The sequence below is a fragment of the Cervus canadensis genome, chromosome 1, assembly GCF_019320065.1.
Source record: "Cervus canadensis isolate Bull #8, Minnesota chromosome 1, ASM1932006v1, whole genome shotgun sequence".
Taxonomy (NCBI): Eukaryota; Metazoa; Chordata; class Mammalia; order Artiodactyla; family Cervidae; genus Cervus; species Cervus canadensis.
In genome coordinates this window covers 98,771,737-98,789,011 of record NC_057386.1, presented here as the reverse complement: position 1 = coordinate 98,789,011, position 17,275 = coordinate 98,771,737, and the positions used below count along the sequence as shown (strand labels likewise).

Below are 17,275 nucleotides of genomic sequence, written 5' to 3'. Positions count from 1 at the left end.
ATATGCATAGTCAGTGAATTTAAAAATTTTTTTAAATTATCTATTAACTGTATATAACTAGACATAATACAAAACTCTTAGTTTTAGGGAAATGGCAGACCACATTGAGAAAATACTTGAGAGTCAGTTACTATTACTAAAAAAACAAATCTGAAAATACAGATTAATAAGCCCAGGACATCAGTCTCAAAATATGAGACAGATCAGCCCATGGTTTGTGAATTATTTCTGGCTGTTCTTAGGAGACGATTGAATATTCTTCCATGTCTCCTGATGAAACTAAAGTCATTTCTGATGTTGTACCATCTGGGCAGTTTAGCATCAATAAATGGATGTATTTTGGGGGGTTTTTGAGATTGCAAAATATTAATTCTGAGAGTTTTAGTAACAGAATCCACAACAACTGTGAGTTATTTTTGATACATAAAATGGATGAGTTTGATTCAGCCATTTCTTTAAATGCATCTTTATTGATTTTATATATCATCTCCATATTTTGGACAAGGTGAACTGACAGTGAATGTTAGGTTTAAATATATCATTCAAGATTCATTTACATATTTAGTTTAGTTTAGTTTAGTCACTCAGTCATGTCCGACTCTTTGTGACCCCGTGGCTTGTAGGCTACCTGGCTCCTCTGTCCATGGGATTTTCCAGGCAAGAGTACTGGAGTGGGTTGCCATTTCCTTCTCCAACATTTACATATTAGCATTTATATTTAAGATGTCTTGTTATATATGTTGGTTGATAGGTGTGCATGCATGTTCTGTCGCTGTTATGTGCATCTCTTTGTAACCCTACAGACTGTAGCCCACCAGGCTCCACTGCCCATGGGATTCTCCAGGCAAGAATACTGGAGTGGGTTGACATTTCCTCCTCCAAGGGGATCTTTCCGGCCCAGGGATGAAAACCATATCTCTTGTGTCTCCTGCATTGGCAGGGGGTTCTTTACCACTGAGCCACCAGGGAAGCCTCATGGTGGATAGGACGGAATATTAAGAAATTATTATAATTTAGTATGTGGTAAACTTCATAATAAATGCAAGCAACATGAAGTAATTTATTGCTTAGCCAAAAGGAAGCTCATGTATAAGTGCTATATGATAATCTATAACATATAGAGCATCACCCATGATATGATTATTTAAGGTGTGCAGAAAGAGAATTTTTATTTGTGCTTGTATATGATAGCTTCAAATACTAAGTATGAAAAAGAAAAACAACGTGCTTAAGTTTTGGCAGAGAGGTCTTGGGCCAGGTGGGTTTAATATTTCTTTTTGGGGGTATAGCTGTTTTGTAATGTTGCATTAGTGTGTGCTCTGCAACAAAGTGAATCCACTTCACAGTCACATACACCCCCTCTTCTTTTGGATTTCCTTCCCATTTAGGTCATCACAGAGACAGTCAAACAGAGTGCAGGAAGTCAGAAAGGGGAAAACAAATACTGTATATCGATGTGGAATCTAGAAAAATGCTATAGATGATCTTACTTGCAAAGCAGAAATAGAGACAGAGATGTAGAGAACAAACATGTATACTAAGGGAGAAAAGGGGGATATGACATGAATAGGGAGGCTGGGATTGACGCATATACACTATTGGTATATGTATAAAATAGACACCTGATGAGAACCTGCGGTACAGCACACGGGACTCAGCGCTCTGCGGGGACCTGAAATGGGAAGCAAGTCCAAAAGGAAAGAAATATTCGTACGTGTGGGCTTCCCTGGTGGCGCAGTGGTAAAGAACCAGCCTGAAATGCAGGAGACGCAGGTTCGATCCATGGGTCTAGAAGATCCCCTGGAGGAGGGCAGGGCAAGCCACCCCAGTCTTCTCGCCTGGAGAATCCCATGGACTGAGGAGCCTGGAGGGCTACAGTCCGTGGGGTCACCAAGAGTCAGACGCGCCTGAAGTGACTTAGTGCACACACATGCGTATGTATATGTAAAACTGATCTGTAGTTTTTAAAGAGGTGACGAAGCAGAGTCACATCATGATTGGAATGTGAAAAGGTAGGACCTTGACAGTGGAAAAAAGTTTAGAAAATTAGCTTTTTTTTTTTCCTAGTAGAAAAGACAACTGAATGAACTTAATAACTGTTTTCAAGCATATTAATAGCTATGGAATTGATTCTGATGACCAACTGTGGTACTGTCCTCACTGATGATGAAAATCAAGAAAAGGACTTGAATTACATCCTGGAAAGATTGTGTCTTTTGTGCTTCCTGCATTGGCAGGTGTTTCTTTACCAGCCATCTGGGAAACCTGGCTGTTTATTTACAGTGAATGGAAATCATAGATGATCCCCAAATTTTTTGAAAGAAGCTTTACCATTAATATATTTTTTTTACAATGGAATGTAGTCTCTATTTAAATTATCCCTTGAGAAAATCTTGTTTATTTTAATTTAATTTTTATTGTTGTTACAAGACCAAATGGAGTAAACTGAGTTTGTTGTTTTGCCCCAAAACTCCACACAATTCATTTTAAGTTTAATTTATGCTTCTACTTTTCAATTTGAAATGGAAGTAAATTATTTTTAATTTTCATTATGAAATATTTTAAATAACAACAAGGACAGAATAATATGGAGACCCTCCAGGACCCTAACTTTATTAATGACTGATAAGAGGAATATCATTTTATCTCTATCCTTCTACCCTTCACCATTATTTTCAAGCAGATACTTCATATCCTGTTATTTCATCTATAAATATTTCAGTTTGTATTTTGAAAGAATAATTCTCTTGGTTTAAATATAACCACAGTATTATTATCATATATAGGCAAGTTAACATTAATTTGTTTCTAACATCACCTGCTGTTTTCATAGTTTGAGTCAGGATAAAAATGAGCCCCATATATCCAGTTGGTTGACATATCTCTTAAGCCTTTTATAAAGTGATATAGAGTTTCCTCACAGTCTGTCAGTCTGTTCAGTCACTCAGTCATGTCCCACCATTGGGACCCCATGAACTACAGCATGACAGCCTTCCCTGTCCTTTACCATCTCCAGGAGCTTGCTCAAACGCATGCCAATTGAGTTGGTGATGCCAGCTCATCCTCTGTCGTCCCCTTCTCCTCTTGCCTTCAATCTTTCCCAGCATCAGGGTCTTTTACAATGAGTCAGTTCTTCACATCATGTGGCCAAAGCATTGGAGCTTCAGCTTCAGCATCAGTCCTTCCAATGAATATATTCAGGACTGATTTCCTTTAGGATGGACTGGTTGGATCTCCTTGCAGTCCAAGGACTCTCAAGAGTCTTCTTCAACACCACAGTTCAAAAGCATCAATTCTTCAGTGCTCAGCTTTCTTTATGTCCAAGTCTCACATCCATACATGACTACTGGAAAAATCATAGCTCTGACTGTATGTACCTCTGTCAGAAAACTAATGTCTCTGCTTTTTAATATGCTGTCTAGCTTTGTCATAGCTTTTCTTCCAAGGAGCAAGTGTGTTTCAGTTTCATGGCTGCAGTCACCATCTGCAGTGATTTTGGAGCCCAAGAAAATAAAGTCTGTCACTGTTTCCATTGTTTCCCTATCTATTTGCCATGAAATGATGGGACAGGATTCCATGGCCTTAGTTTTTTGAATGTTGAGTTTTAAGGCAACACTTTTACTCTCCTCTTTCACTTTCACTCTCCTCTTTAGTTCCTCTTTGCTTTCTGCCATAGGGTGGTGTCATCTGCATATCTGAGGTTATTGATATTTCTCCCAGCAATTTTGATTCCAGCTTGTGCTTCATCTAGCCTGGCATTTTGTATAATGTACTCTGCATATAAGTTAAATATGCAGGGTGGCAATATACATCCTTGGCATACTCCTTTCCCACTTTGGAACTTAGTCCATTGTCCCATGTCTGGTTCTAATTGTTGCTTCTTGACCTGCATATGGGTATGTTAGGAGAATGGTAAGGTCGGGTATTCCCATCTGTTGAAGAATTTTCCACAGTTTGTTGTGACCCACACAATCAAAGCTTTAGAGTAGTCAGTGAAGCGTGAAAGTGCAAGTTGCTCAGTCCTGTCTGTCTCTTTGCGACCCCATGGACTATACAGTCCATGGAATTCTCTAGGTCAGAATACCGGAGTGGGTAGCCTTTCCTTTCTCCAGGGGATCTTCCCAACCCAAGAATCGAACCCAGGTCTCCCGCATTGTAGGCAGATTCCTTACCAGCTGAGCCATAAAGGAAGCCCAAGAATACTGGAGTCGGTAGCCTATCCCTTCTCTAGCGGATCTTTCCCACCCAGAAACTGAACTGGGATCTCCTGCTTTGCAGGCGGATTCTTTACCAACTGAACTATCGGGGAAGCCCTGATGAAGCAGAAGTAGATGTCTTCCTGTAATTCTGTTACTTTTTCCATGATCTAGTGGATATTGGCAATTTGATCTCTGGTTTCTCTGCCTTTTCTAAATCCAGCTTAAGCATCTGGAAGTTCTCGGTTCAGGTACTATTGAAGCCTCACTTGGAGAATTTTGAGCATTACTTAGTGTGTGAGATGAGTGCAATTTTGTGGTAGTTTAAACATTCTTTGGCATTGCCTTTCTTTGGGATTGGAATGAAAACTGACCTTTTCCAGTCCTGTGGCCACTGCTGAATTTTCCAAATTTGCTGGCATATTGCAAAATATGTGTGCAACACTTTCACAGCATCATCTTTTAGGATTTGAAATAGCTCGGCTGGAATTCCACCACCTCCACTAGCTTTGTTCACAGTGATGCTTCCTAAGGCCCACTTGACTTTGCACTCCAGGATGTCTGGCTCTAGGTGAACGATCACACCATCGTAATTGTCTGGGTCATTAAGATCCTTTTTGTATAGTTTTTGTGTATTCTTCCCACCTCTTCTTAGTATCTTCTGCTTCTGTTAGGTCCATAACGTTTCTGTTCTTTATTGTCTCCATCTTTGCACGAAATGTTCCTTTGGTATCTCTAATTTTCTTGAAGAGATTCCCACAGTTTGTAATTTGATGATTGCACCACTGTGGCATTTAACACATTGCCTATATTCCTCATAAAAGGCTAATTAGATCTAGATGCTTGTTGAGGTTCACATTAGCTTTTTTGGTGTGAATACTGCATAGGTGATGTTGAGTATCCCCATTTGAAAGGTAACTTCTGGCCATCTTTTCTCTCTTTTTGTGTTGTTAGCATTAGTTAACCATTGTTGTCTTGGTTCATTAATTCACTTGGTGTTACAAGATTGGTTATAATTCTGAATCTGTATTATTTCACCATTTAGTAGCTGGAGTTTTTTCCAAAAAGAAAAACCTCCCTTAATTATCTGAGTAGAGTTTATATAGAAAAGGCAGGAAAAAAGCTTGTTTATTTTCCTTTATTTACCAGTTTTCAAAATAGTTACTTGACTCCTTTCAAAAAGCCATCAAATGGCATCTTTCAAAGGCAATCACATGTCTTTATTAACTGTCATTGCTAATTTATGGATTTTAAAAATGTATATATTTAACTCTTTTGTAGATATTATTCTTACTGATGTTCACATTGCCTCATCTTTATTTAAAGTGATTTTTCTCAAATTGTTTTCTGAGTCTTTGACCAAGCGCTGGCAGTTTTGCAGTTTCCTTGCTTTATGGTGTAACAAGATGTTCTAGACCCTTCTTAAATATCCTTGGCCAGTATAGAATCAGTAAAAACTTTAACAGTATTTTCCAGGATCAGGTAATTTTCAACAAGATTTAGAGTGCACATATTTTTTTTTTGTTGTGGTAAGTAGATTTACATTAAGTTCAGTACATGAATAAAGCTTTTAGAGTCATGTGATTAAACTGGGTAAGTCCCACATTCTGTGGATAAAAGAGGATCAATAGTCTTGTCTGTCTGGAATAAGGATGATGTGAGGAGACCTGAATTCTTTTTGGAGCCTTGATTTTTTTGTCCATTAAGGTCTTTGTAGATGTGCTGAATTTGTTTTGGCTATAAAGTGTTGAAGTAACATGAAAAACATGTTTATATACTGATTTTCCAAATGTTAAATGGCAGAATTAACTTTAAGAAAGATATTCCCAAAGTGTTCCTCCTCCAAATCCTACATATGAGGTAATGTGTGAACAACTAAAAATAAAAATACCATTTTCTAAGTTGTATGATGCTATAAGTGGTTAATACTAGCAGAGTGGTCTCACATTTCAGAAGTTAAGTAAATGTAACTAATATGTGCGTGAAAGCTGGCTGCCCATCTGGTTAAGAGGCAAACATGTGATTTCTGCAGCATTAGTCCCAATAACACACACAAAAATGATATAACAGAAGGCTGAGGAAGAAAACACCTACTGACTAGAAAATGATAGGAGGAAATAGAGCCTCAGAGATGATTGGCTTTTAGGCTCACAGAGACCCACATAGACTAATCTCACTGAAAACCGACTCAGCCTCTTCAGGATAATGTGAAATACAGTGTCATAGATAAACAAATGTTACTTTTCCATTCTGTACAAGAACGAATGGAATGTCTTTTTATTTTGTTAAAGCCACAGATAGAGACTTCCCCAGTCCATTGGTCAAGACTTCACCTTCCAATGCAGGGAATGTGGGTTCAATAAGTGGTCAGGGAACTAAGATTACACATGCCTTGAAGTGAAAAAAAAAAAAAAAAAAAACCAACCAGAATATAAACAACAGAAGCAATACTGTAACAAATAAAGACTTCAGAAATGGTCCACATTGAAACAGCTCCCCCCCCCCCCAAAAAAAAGCAAAAACAAGTAAACCAACAACAACAAAAATAGGGAATTCCCAGGCAGTCGGTGGTTAGGAGAAGAAGGCAATGGCAACCCACTCCAGTATTCTTGCCTGGCAAATCCCATGGGCGGAGGAGCCTGGTAGGCTGCAGTCCATGGGGTCGCTTTGAGTCGGACATGACTGAGCGACTTCACTTTCACTTTTCACTTCCATGCATTGGAGAAGGAAATGGCAACCCACTCCAGTGTTCTTGCCTGAAGAATCCCAGGGATGGGGGAGCCTGGTGGGCTGCAGTCTATGCGGTCGCACAGAGTCAGACACGACTGAAGCGGCTTAGCAGCAGCAGCAGCAGCAGCCAGTGGTTAGGACTGTGTGCTATTACAGCTTTTACAGACTGCCAAGGGTGCAGGTTCAAACCCTCCTCGGAGAACTAAGATCTCACATGCTGCTCAGTGTGGCCAAAACAAACAAAACAAGACAAAACAAAACCCCAAAGTATTAAAAAAAAAAAAAAATCACACTTTGGTACTATTCAGAGGAAGACAGTTGAGGAAAGGGGGCTGAAAGAAAGGGGTGTGATTTTTCCTCAAACTATGACTCTTTCTATCATAACAATGGCAGTTAAAGGAAAGAGCTTTTGATGTAAAGTGGAAATCAGTGGATGTTGATAAGGATTTTAGCTGTACCTTTTTAGAGGTGTCAGCATCCCCTTAATTGCACAAAAATATCGGCCTTCGAAACATATTTGCTGTCCGTTTTCCAGCGCGGTTCTGCCTTTTTCCAGCCTCCTCATCAGGGCCCACGTCTCTCTGCCTTCCTAGGCTTGTCCACTCTGCAGGCCGTGCTGGATTCTGCTGCCGAGAAGAAGTGGCAAGTGACTGCCATCAATGTGGGGAACATTAACAACGACAAGAAAGATGAGACCTACCGCTCCCTCTTCCAGGATCTGGAGCTGAAAAAGGAGCGGCGTGTCATCCTGGACTGTGAGCGGGACAAAGTCAACGACATCGTAGACCAGGTTGGCTCCTCTCTGTTTCCTAAGGCACCAAATTTAGAGGCTGCGTGCAGTGTCAGCGTTTGCAGAGTGTGTGTGTGAGATGCTGGCGCAGCAGTTTTTGACGGCTGAGGGAGGACACCGCACAGATCATCAGTTAGATTATCTCTGGCTTCAGTGAGCAATAGCAGGGGGTCCCCAGCAACGCTGACCCATCACACTAATTCTTACATATATTCAGTACATGATTCCTGGCTCATGTTGTGTATGGTAATTGTTGTCCTAAACTTCAGCATTTTGAAATGGAAATTTAAAATCCAATTCCCTTGCACTTTTTAGAGATAAAGAAATAGACACAGATTAAGTGAAAATAAGTCTGGGTCCTAAGGGGAAAGTAAGTAATATGTGAATTCTTTGGTAAGACATGAAGGATCAAACATTTAGGATACAGTGTGGCTTGCTAAACCTGGATTGTTGTCTGAGTGGGTTTAGGTCTTCAGACAAAGCATGTGTTTATTTTTCCAAGAAGAAAAATTTTCCTCCTAGTAGGTAGATTTTGTGTCACTTATGAAACTATTAATCTATGAAAATAAAATACATAGGAGAAATACACTTCGTCCTTTCTGTTTGAGAAGTAAACTAGATGTATTAATTTGCAATATTTTACTATGATGCCAGAGATAAAGATGCTTTATCTGTGCTCTTCACGCGGTTTTTCTTTCAAAATGTAAGATCTTTCAGGATAGGACAGCCATGTAGTGATAGTCAAGGGATAGAAATAAAGTCATTTATGTTATACAGATAGGGGATGACCAGGGGTGGTGGTGAAAAGCATCAGGATTTACTGACTGAAGTATCCTCCACTGGGATCTGCTTCTTTTCCAACTAAAAATGTATATTTATATTTTCCTTAGAATAATGATATATATGTATTCTATTTGTATGTTATTTACATATATAAATGGATATATATAAAATTATTCCTTGGAATAATATAAGGTTGGAAATAAAATATGCAGTTTACTATGCACTTATTGTCTCTCTAAGCTTTGAAGAGAAAATTAGATTCATTAATCCATATAACACAAAGCATTTTGCAAATGTAAATGTTGATGAAGCTTTAATTAATAAAGAATGATACAAGGTCTAAGATATACAAAATAGATCTCTCATAAAATATTATTGAATAAGTGAAAAAAACTAGTGTGTTATGAGGAAGAACAAAATGTTGTATGTCAGAGAAGTGAACATATCAGTAGAACAGTCTTAATTCTTATCTCAGGAGGTGAGTCTGGGATTGTTTTTAACTTGAAGGCCTCTTGTTCAAATATGACCTCAACAACTCATTTGAATTTCAGAAGAGATTCTCATTAAAACTGAATTTTAATAATAGTTCATCAGTCATTGGTTTTAAAATTTTATGTAGTCATGACTCATCATAATACCTGTTGGTGAAAACCTATATGAAAATATTTCTTTTAAAACTAGAAGAAAGAAACTATGAGAGCAACTGGGAATATATGGAATGGAACTTCTTAAAATTTATTTTATTGAAGAATAGTTGATTTACAATGTTAGTTTCTCCTGTAGAGCAAAGTGATTCAGTTATATATATATATATATATATATATATATATATATGCATTCTTTCTCATATTCTTTTCCATGGTGCTTTATCACAGAATATTGAATAGAGTTCTCTGTCCTATACAGTAGGGCTTTGTTATTTATCCATTCTATATATAATAGTTTGAATTTGCTAATCCCCAAATCCCAGTCCTTCACTCTCCTATCTCTCCCCCTTGGCAACCACAAATTTGTTCTCTATATCTGTGAGTCCATTTCTGTTTCATATGTAAGTACCTTTGTATCATATTTTAGATGCTGCATGTAAATAATATCATATGGTATTTGTCTTTGGCTTACTTCATTTAGTATGATAATCTCTAGATCCATCAGTGTTGCTGCAAATGACATTCCTTCATGGAATGGAATGTTTTGAAACAAATAATACATGATTGTGATTAACATCCATTCAAAATGTACACGGTATCTTGGGCATATATTTTATTTGAATGTACAATGTGCATGTGTGCATTTATTGAGGACATTATATGTGTCTGGAATGAGGGATACAGAGAAAGGGAAGCAAGATCTTTGACTGCACCCAGTGAATTCACTGCTTAGAGGGGAAGGAAAGTGTGCACACATAATCAATGCTACAGTATTGCAGGTTATAATACAGTGTGGTCTAAGAGCACGGAGGAGGAAGTATCAGTCTTAACAGGAGTTGGAAGATTTATGAAAGGTTCACACACGGGTACCACTTGGCTGGCTGGCTTGTGTTCAAGCCTTCATGTGTTTGTTCAATAAATTTCTCTGAGCATCTAATGTTTGCCAGACAGGCACTGCAGTAGATCCAAAAACATAATGTTAAACAGAACTGGCCTGCCCCATCAAGGTGAACAGTCATGATGTTTTACAGTCCCATAAATATGCAGCTATAATAATGCTGTATACTATTAAGGAACAGAACAGGATATTATGAGAAAAAAAGTTGAACACAAAAGTAATTTCAATTGGGAGATCATTGAAGGCTTTTGTTGAATAGCATTTACTAGGCAAAATGTAGGACTATGGTATATTTAGAAAAGGAAACACTATTTATTCCCTCTGTCAAGAGAATGGAGATGAAATAAAACTTTATATTCCTAATAGTTTAAATTAGTTAGAAATAGAATTAAACAATGTTAGTCTTGAGTACTTTATCACTTAATAAAATCTTAGAAACACATATTTCTAGTTGTGGTTAGGTGGGAAAAGGACTCAGACATCAAAAGCATTTAGAAATTAACAAACTTACTGTTGTTAGTATAATACAAATGGCTCCATAAAATAGAGATATGATTTTTTTGCTGATACTAACTCTTAGACAGAAGTAGACCATTTTCATATTTCTCCTTTCTGTTAATGAACACACAAGTCAAGGACTTCTACTTCTGGTAGCACCATTTATACTGTGATTTTTCTTAATTCCCAGAAGGAAGACATGCACAGTAGGATGACCAGTAAACACAGTCAAAAGATGCCAGTAGGAAATATGAGACATGACCATCTGAATTCAGCTTATGTTAATTAAAATGCATTTCATTTAAGAGGATATCTTTTCTTCAAAATCCTACCTTTGATACAGAGTGTTCTTTTTCTGGGAAAAGGCAATTTAGTTGTGTAACATAAAAGTAAATTGGAAAATAGTATAAGCCCGAACTCTCTTCCAAATAATGACCACTTAGAAGCAAAGTCTGCCATGTGGGGGAGTGGTGACATATGGTGGAATCCTAGGGCTTGGCCTTCCACTTGCTTTTTGATAGGGTTCGATCCTGGGTTGGGAAGGCCCCCTGGAGAAGGGAAAGGCTACCCACTCCAGTATTCTGGCCTGGAGAATTCCATGGACTGTATAGTCCATGGGGTTGCAAAGACTCAGACAAGATTGAGCGACTTTCACTTGCTCTTTGAGCACCTGACTTTGACTGGGATGAGGAAGTGAATTCAGGAAGGGAATCTTCTAGGAAGCAGAGATTTAGGCTGGGATTCACTGTGCCTCAAGAGACAAAAAATATGGTGGTGGGGGAACTTTCCAAGCAGAGTAAATGGGATCTATGAGAGCCCTGAGGTGATGGAAAGAAGCCTTTTGTGCAAACTGAAAGATGACTCTAACTCTAGTTAGAGACGGAAAAGGTGGACCTGGATTTTGCTACATATGGAGGATTTTGATCATCTTGCTAAAAGCAAAGAGAAGCCCCCAAAATTGTTTAATAAGGGACTGAGCTAATGTTTTCCAATGTTTATTAGCATGTAATGCTTTCCATAGGTGTGACTCCTTAAAAATAGAAATTACAGGTGAGTATCTAAGTACCACTCTACAGCATGACTGCTTCACCCACTTTTCCTTATAAGTGATTTAGATCAGTGAGGGGTCCAGTTGATTCAGTAATGTCCAAGATTGTTGTGAGCATTATCAACAATTGCTTGTTCCATTTGGTGTGTATCTCGCCATTGATTTTTGACTTGGATTTGTGGCGAAAAATTAGCTTCCTTGATATTTTGCTGTTTCAAACTGGAAATAACAATGTTCATTGTAACTAGGCTACAATTATTTCAAGATTCTTAAGATTAGAATATTATTTTACAGGCCTCTGTTAGAATTCTATTATATGCTTCTTAATATTCTTTTAAAATTCATGTGCTATTATAAAACACATATGTGTCTATCTTTGAAAGTAGATTGTGAATATAAAATCTTAGATGTTGGTTTCAGATGTCTATGTTTCTTTGAAGAAAAAAAAAGGTAGCTGTCGTAGGAATAAAATTATGACTTTTTATGGATTTTCACTGTTAACAAAACCAAGGCAATTATTTTTTTTTTTAGTTGGCTTCTTGAATGGTAAAATTTATAAAGCACTGAAATATATGGCTACTTTTTTCTGAAAGAAATAGTCCCTGAATTTGATAATCATGTTTTATCAAATATAACTCTTTGTAGATGATCAAGAAACATAGTAAATAATTTTTAAAAATTTTCTGAATCAAGTCATAAGTAATTTTACATTTGCATTACTTACATTTGTTTTTTTATCTTTGTCAGGTTATTACCATTGGAAAACATGTTAAAGGGTACCATTACATCATTGCAAATCTGGTAGGTGAATTAATGATAGTTATTATCTTAATAGAGATGCCTATAAATTAAAAGCAATCAATGGCCAGGATTTATCAATGGTATTTTTAAAAACACATTTTGATTACACTGGTCAGTTAGAAGTGGTGATGTTTTTCTGAATTTGTTATGTTTTAGATTTACTTTCCACTTTATATTTTCTAATCACTTTCTTATTATTATAAATGATGTAAGAAATGATAGAACAATATTTGACAAGGTTACACTTTGTGTTACAAGGCATATTTTAACTGAGGGAAAATTTTCAAAAAGATAAAATTTTATTGTCCAAATTTCCTCTTGTTTCTGTCACTATAATTTATAAATGTTACCCTTTACCCATTTATTTTATATATATATATATATATATATATATATATATATATATATATATATATATATAGTAAGTACACATTTGTGAGACTGGTCTTAGTGCAAAGAAAACCTGGAAAATACATAGAATATCGGTATGTTATATATTATTTATTTCTGATTTCCTACTTGCTGTAAAAGCAACACAATGAAAACTGAATTACTACAGTTGATCACTTTGTCTTTGAGATTCCCCTAAAATTAAGATTATACTGAAACACATGTGTGTATTGCTCAGTTGTCTCTCTTTGCGACCCTATGGACTGTAACTCGCCAGGCTCCTCTGTCCATGGGATTTCTCAGGTAAGAATACAGGAGTGAGTTTCCATTTCCTCCTCCAGGGGATCTTCCCACCCGAGGATCAAACCCGCATCTCCTGTGTCGGCAGGCGGAATCTTTACCACTGAATCACCTGAGAAGCCCCTATATTGAAACATCCCAGTGGTTAATTGCATCTCCCTTTCTTCAGTATAATCAAGTCAATTTAGAATTATCACTAGATGTTTCCATTTTTCAAAACAATTTTTAAGTCAGAAATAAAATGAGCTCCAGTTTTTATTGCTCCAAAGGTTAATGATCTTTATTAAATGTGACTCTGTGTAATTGAGGGCTGCCTCTCCCCAACCTGAGGAAAAACGTGATTAGAAGAGGGACAAAAGAAGAGAATGAGGATGTATTCTCCACAGCATTACAGGACTCTGAGGTTTCCTATTCATACGAATGAAGATCTGTGTCATGGCTTCTGGGATATTAGATTGTTATATCACAAGACATTACTTCTAGTAGTCTTGGAGAGATGGAAAAAGCCCACAACTTTACAAGTGATAAATATTGTTTTCAGCATTGATAAAGAATATTAAATCCCAGACATACATGCTATTGGGAAAAGCTGGTTGTTCAATATAAAATTTCTGTTTGGCAATGAAATAGCTACTCTAAAAATTCCTTAAAACTTAATTACCAGTTGGCTTATAGACCCTAAATGACTCCTGACTAGAGAAGCAAGAGTTAAAATAAATGCATTTCTGTTATCAGTCTTTCCAGAACCGTTCTGTGCAGGGAACAGTCTGGACAGTCACTCCCCATGTGAATTGTGCCATTTGATGAACAGCTTAGAGCCACACTGAAAGCTGTGATCTTTAAAAATGTCCAGATGGAGAAGTTATATCAGAACATGGAGAAATAATGACAGAAGGAGGTCCATCAATTTGAGAGTTGATGTGAAAAAGGAAATATGTGTTTGAATGACCAAAGTAAAAAGAGCCGAAAATAAAAGCAACTTCTTGTTGCTGTCATGCTGCTAGGGAAAAATCTACCTAATATTTTATCTGAATTCAAGTGGTGTTTTTCCTTTTCTAAATACTTTGTACCCTCACCATATGGAACTTCTGGTGAATCAGTAAATTCAAAGAATCTGTAGAGTGCTGCAGTTTCTGAGAATTTCTAGGGCACTTGAAATTTTCCCTGACATTTAAAATTGAAGAATGCCATCCAAAGTTGAAGGGCTTTCATCTTCTAAACTCTTGATTGGACTTGCACGCTTTATCTGCCCAGTGGCTAATGAGTATAAGAAAAAGTGGTTGTAATAGATAGAAAAATCCTCAGATATTATTGTTGGCTCATTTCTTTAGGAATTGCTGAAAGCTTGATTAACCTCCCTAACAGGCTGTTGTTCAGTTACTTATATGTCATTAAAAGGGATAAAGTGATAAAGAAGTGGTCATAGGGAATGCAATTTTCCTTTCTTCAGCCCTTCATATACAGATTAAAAGCCATCTACCCACCTGACTCTGTTTACAATGAGGCTTACTCATCAACCAGCCCCACTTGGGCACATACAAATTCCAAGACTCATTTCAGCATCTTCCTCTTAGACTGCCAAGCATTATTAGGCATTTGAGAAAAATCTTTGCCATGAAGGACACAGTACAAATAAACAAGTAAAGAGAAATAGGGCAGTCAGGAATCAGAACAATCTTCAAATTTTAAGAATATGTGCAGAAAAAAAGGAGAAGATGTTATCCATAAAGAAAAGAAAAGGATGCTAAAAAAAGGAACAAGAAAGAGCTCTGGGAAGCTCTGGGAAATTAACTTTTTTTTTTTCTAAAATCACATGTAAAATTGCATAACTTGGAAGGTAAAGTTGAGAAAATCTTTCAAATTATGTAGCCAAATGACAATACAATATAAAATGGTGTGTGTGGAGAAGACCGAGGGACTCAGTTGTTTAATCTAAGAGTTATATCTTAATAATAAACTTTGTAGAAACACAAACAGTGAAAAAAAGGGGAAGGAAATTATCAAAGAAATATTCCAAGAAATTCCTGGTATTGAATGACACACAACTGCCTATTGAGTACACAGAATAATGAAAGACAAAAGGTTTCATATTTTAAACGAAATATCATCATGGAATTTCAGAGATAAATAAAAGACCTTAAAGGTTTTGACAGGTGGGGGCCAGGGAGGAGTATGAAACAGGTCACATGCAAAAAATCATTAGAAGTAATGACATTGTAATTTTTAATAAAAAACAAAAGTCTCTGGAACAATGCCTTCAGATTATGAGGATTTCAATTTAAAATTGATATTTTAAGTTTTGACCAGACAAACTACTGGACAATTGTCAGAGCAAAATAATGGTATTTACAGGCATTCAGTGTCTCCAAAAATGTACCTCCATGCGTCTCAGAAGACTTCTGAGGACTCTAGCAGAAGGAAGGGGTAAAACAGGAGAGAAAAGTGATGCAGAGAATGTGCTCAGAAAAGTGGGGAGGTGCATTTCAGGGGAACGATGGCAGAGCAAATTGAAAGAGGAACCAATCAGGTTGCAGCATTAAGGAGGAAGGCTCCAGGACACAGAAAAAATAGATTACTTGCAATGTTTGAATATATTATTTGAAAAAAGCTCTACTTGTGTAAGCATGAAATTTTTTTGTGGAGCAACTGGAAAAAATTAAGGGTAAGTATAGAGAAAGTTCTAGTAATGAAAAAATGCAGATATCATGAACATTAGAAGGAAATATTATTTAAGAAGGAAAATGAAATCCTAGCACATAGTTTGGTTTTACTCTAAATAACAGGATTTTAAATATGAAAACAGTGAACATGAAAATGGGACAAGAGATAGTTTGGTTATGAGACTTACACACTCATCTAGCACAAGTATAAACTCATAAGAAAACTTAACATGATTAAGTTAGGATAAAAAGAGCAAAAATGTTTCATGCAGAAATATGGAGGCAAATACATGAAAAACAAAAATTACTGAAATTGATTATTTTGAAGAGCTTAACTAACGGCGTGTGTGGGGCAGAACAGAAAATCTATGATTTTTGTTATATACATTTTCCCTTTATTTGAATTATTTTGATAAAAAGAAAAAACAAAAACATAATTCACTAACAAAATATAGATAATTATCCTCCAAACAAATAATATTAAACTATATTTTAATATCAGCAACAAAGAAAAGACTCTTACATTTTAGGGTCACTTCTTTTGCACAATGATATGGAATAGTGTATAAGGTGAAAATATTTACAATTGTGACTTTTTAAAATTGTGATTTCATCATTCAGAGAATGTGCTCCCAAACTGAGGTACAGTTTAAGTCAGCACAGTATTTGAAGTCAGTGGAAACACCATATGATAGTTTTAGTGATGACTGAATTCATTCTAATAGTACAGTAGAAGTGAATTTTTTAAAATTAAATACATTTTATAAAAACCAAGTTTAATTTAATTGTTCTCAAATAATGACAAAGCATTTGGAACCTTTCCTTCTTTTTTAAAAGGTTTTATACTGTCTTAGAGAATGAACAATTTAAATAGAAATAACCATCTCATAGAGTTGTAGCTCTTGAAGAACTGGCTTAATGTTTACATATCTGGCGGTGCACTGTTGTAGATATAATGAATAAAACCCCATTATTCTCCTTAGATAAGGATAAATAAGACTCCATTTGAATAATCTGGAGAACTTTTATGTGAGTAGGACCAGTAGACAATCATTGATTAAGGACCACTAAAACCAAGATGATGCTAAGTGCTGAAGAAGAATATTGTCTGATAAAATGCATGAAACATTCACTATAGGCTTTTTATATCTCTTAGGTGTTCTTTGAAATTTGCAAAACCAAAGTGTATAGAGTTATTTGGTAAATGTCAAAGTTCTACTTGGTTCTTAATAGAAAATATGACATAAATGTGTTTTCTGCCCAGGGATTTACTGATGGAGACCTATTAAAAATTCAGTTTGGAGGAGCAAATGTCTCTGGATTTCAGATAGTGGACTATGATGATTCTCTGGTATCTAAGTTTATAGAAAGATGGTCAACACTAGAAGAAAAAGAATACCCTGGAGCACACACGACTACAATTAAGGTACATGTGTATCAGGGTCTACCTCCACCTCCATCTCCATCTCCTTTCCCACTTCCATCCCTACCTCCCCCTCCACTTCCATCTCCACCTCCACCGCCATCTCTGTCT

The 17,275-nt window shown here is 36.5% G+C and overlaps 1 protein-coding gene across 4 annotated transcripts in view; it reads left to right on the top strand.

Annotated features, from left to right (window-relative positions):
• GRIA2 (glutamate ionotropic receptor AMPA type subunit 2) overlaps positions 1 to 17,275 on the top strand; it is a 180,855-nt gene that overhangs the window by 97,930 nt on the left and 65,650 nt on the right. For all 4 annotated transcript variants that reach the window (XR_006273114.1, XM_043487600.1, XM_043487607.1 and 1 more), the window contains exons 4-6: positions 7,520 to 7,716; positions 12,338 to 12,391; positions 17,006 to 17,167. Coding sequence is in view for 3 of the 4 variants with exons in the window: in XM_043487600.1 (XP_043343535.1) it covers positions 7,520 to 7,716; positions 12,338 to 12,391; positions 17,006 to 17,167 (413 nt within the window). In the remaining variant the exon portion in view is untranslated. The remainder of the gene's footprint in view (positions 1 to 7,519; positions 7,717 to 12,337; positions 12,392 to 17,005; positions 17,168 to 17,275) is intronic.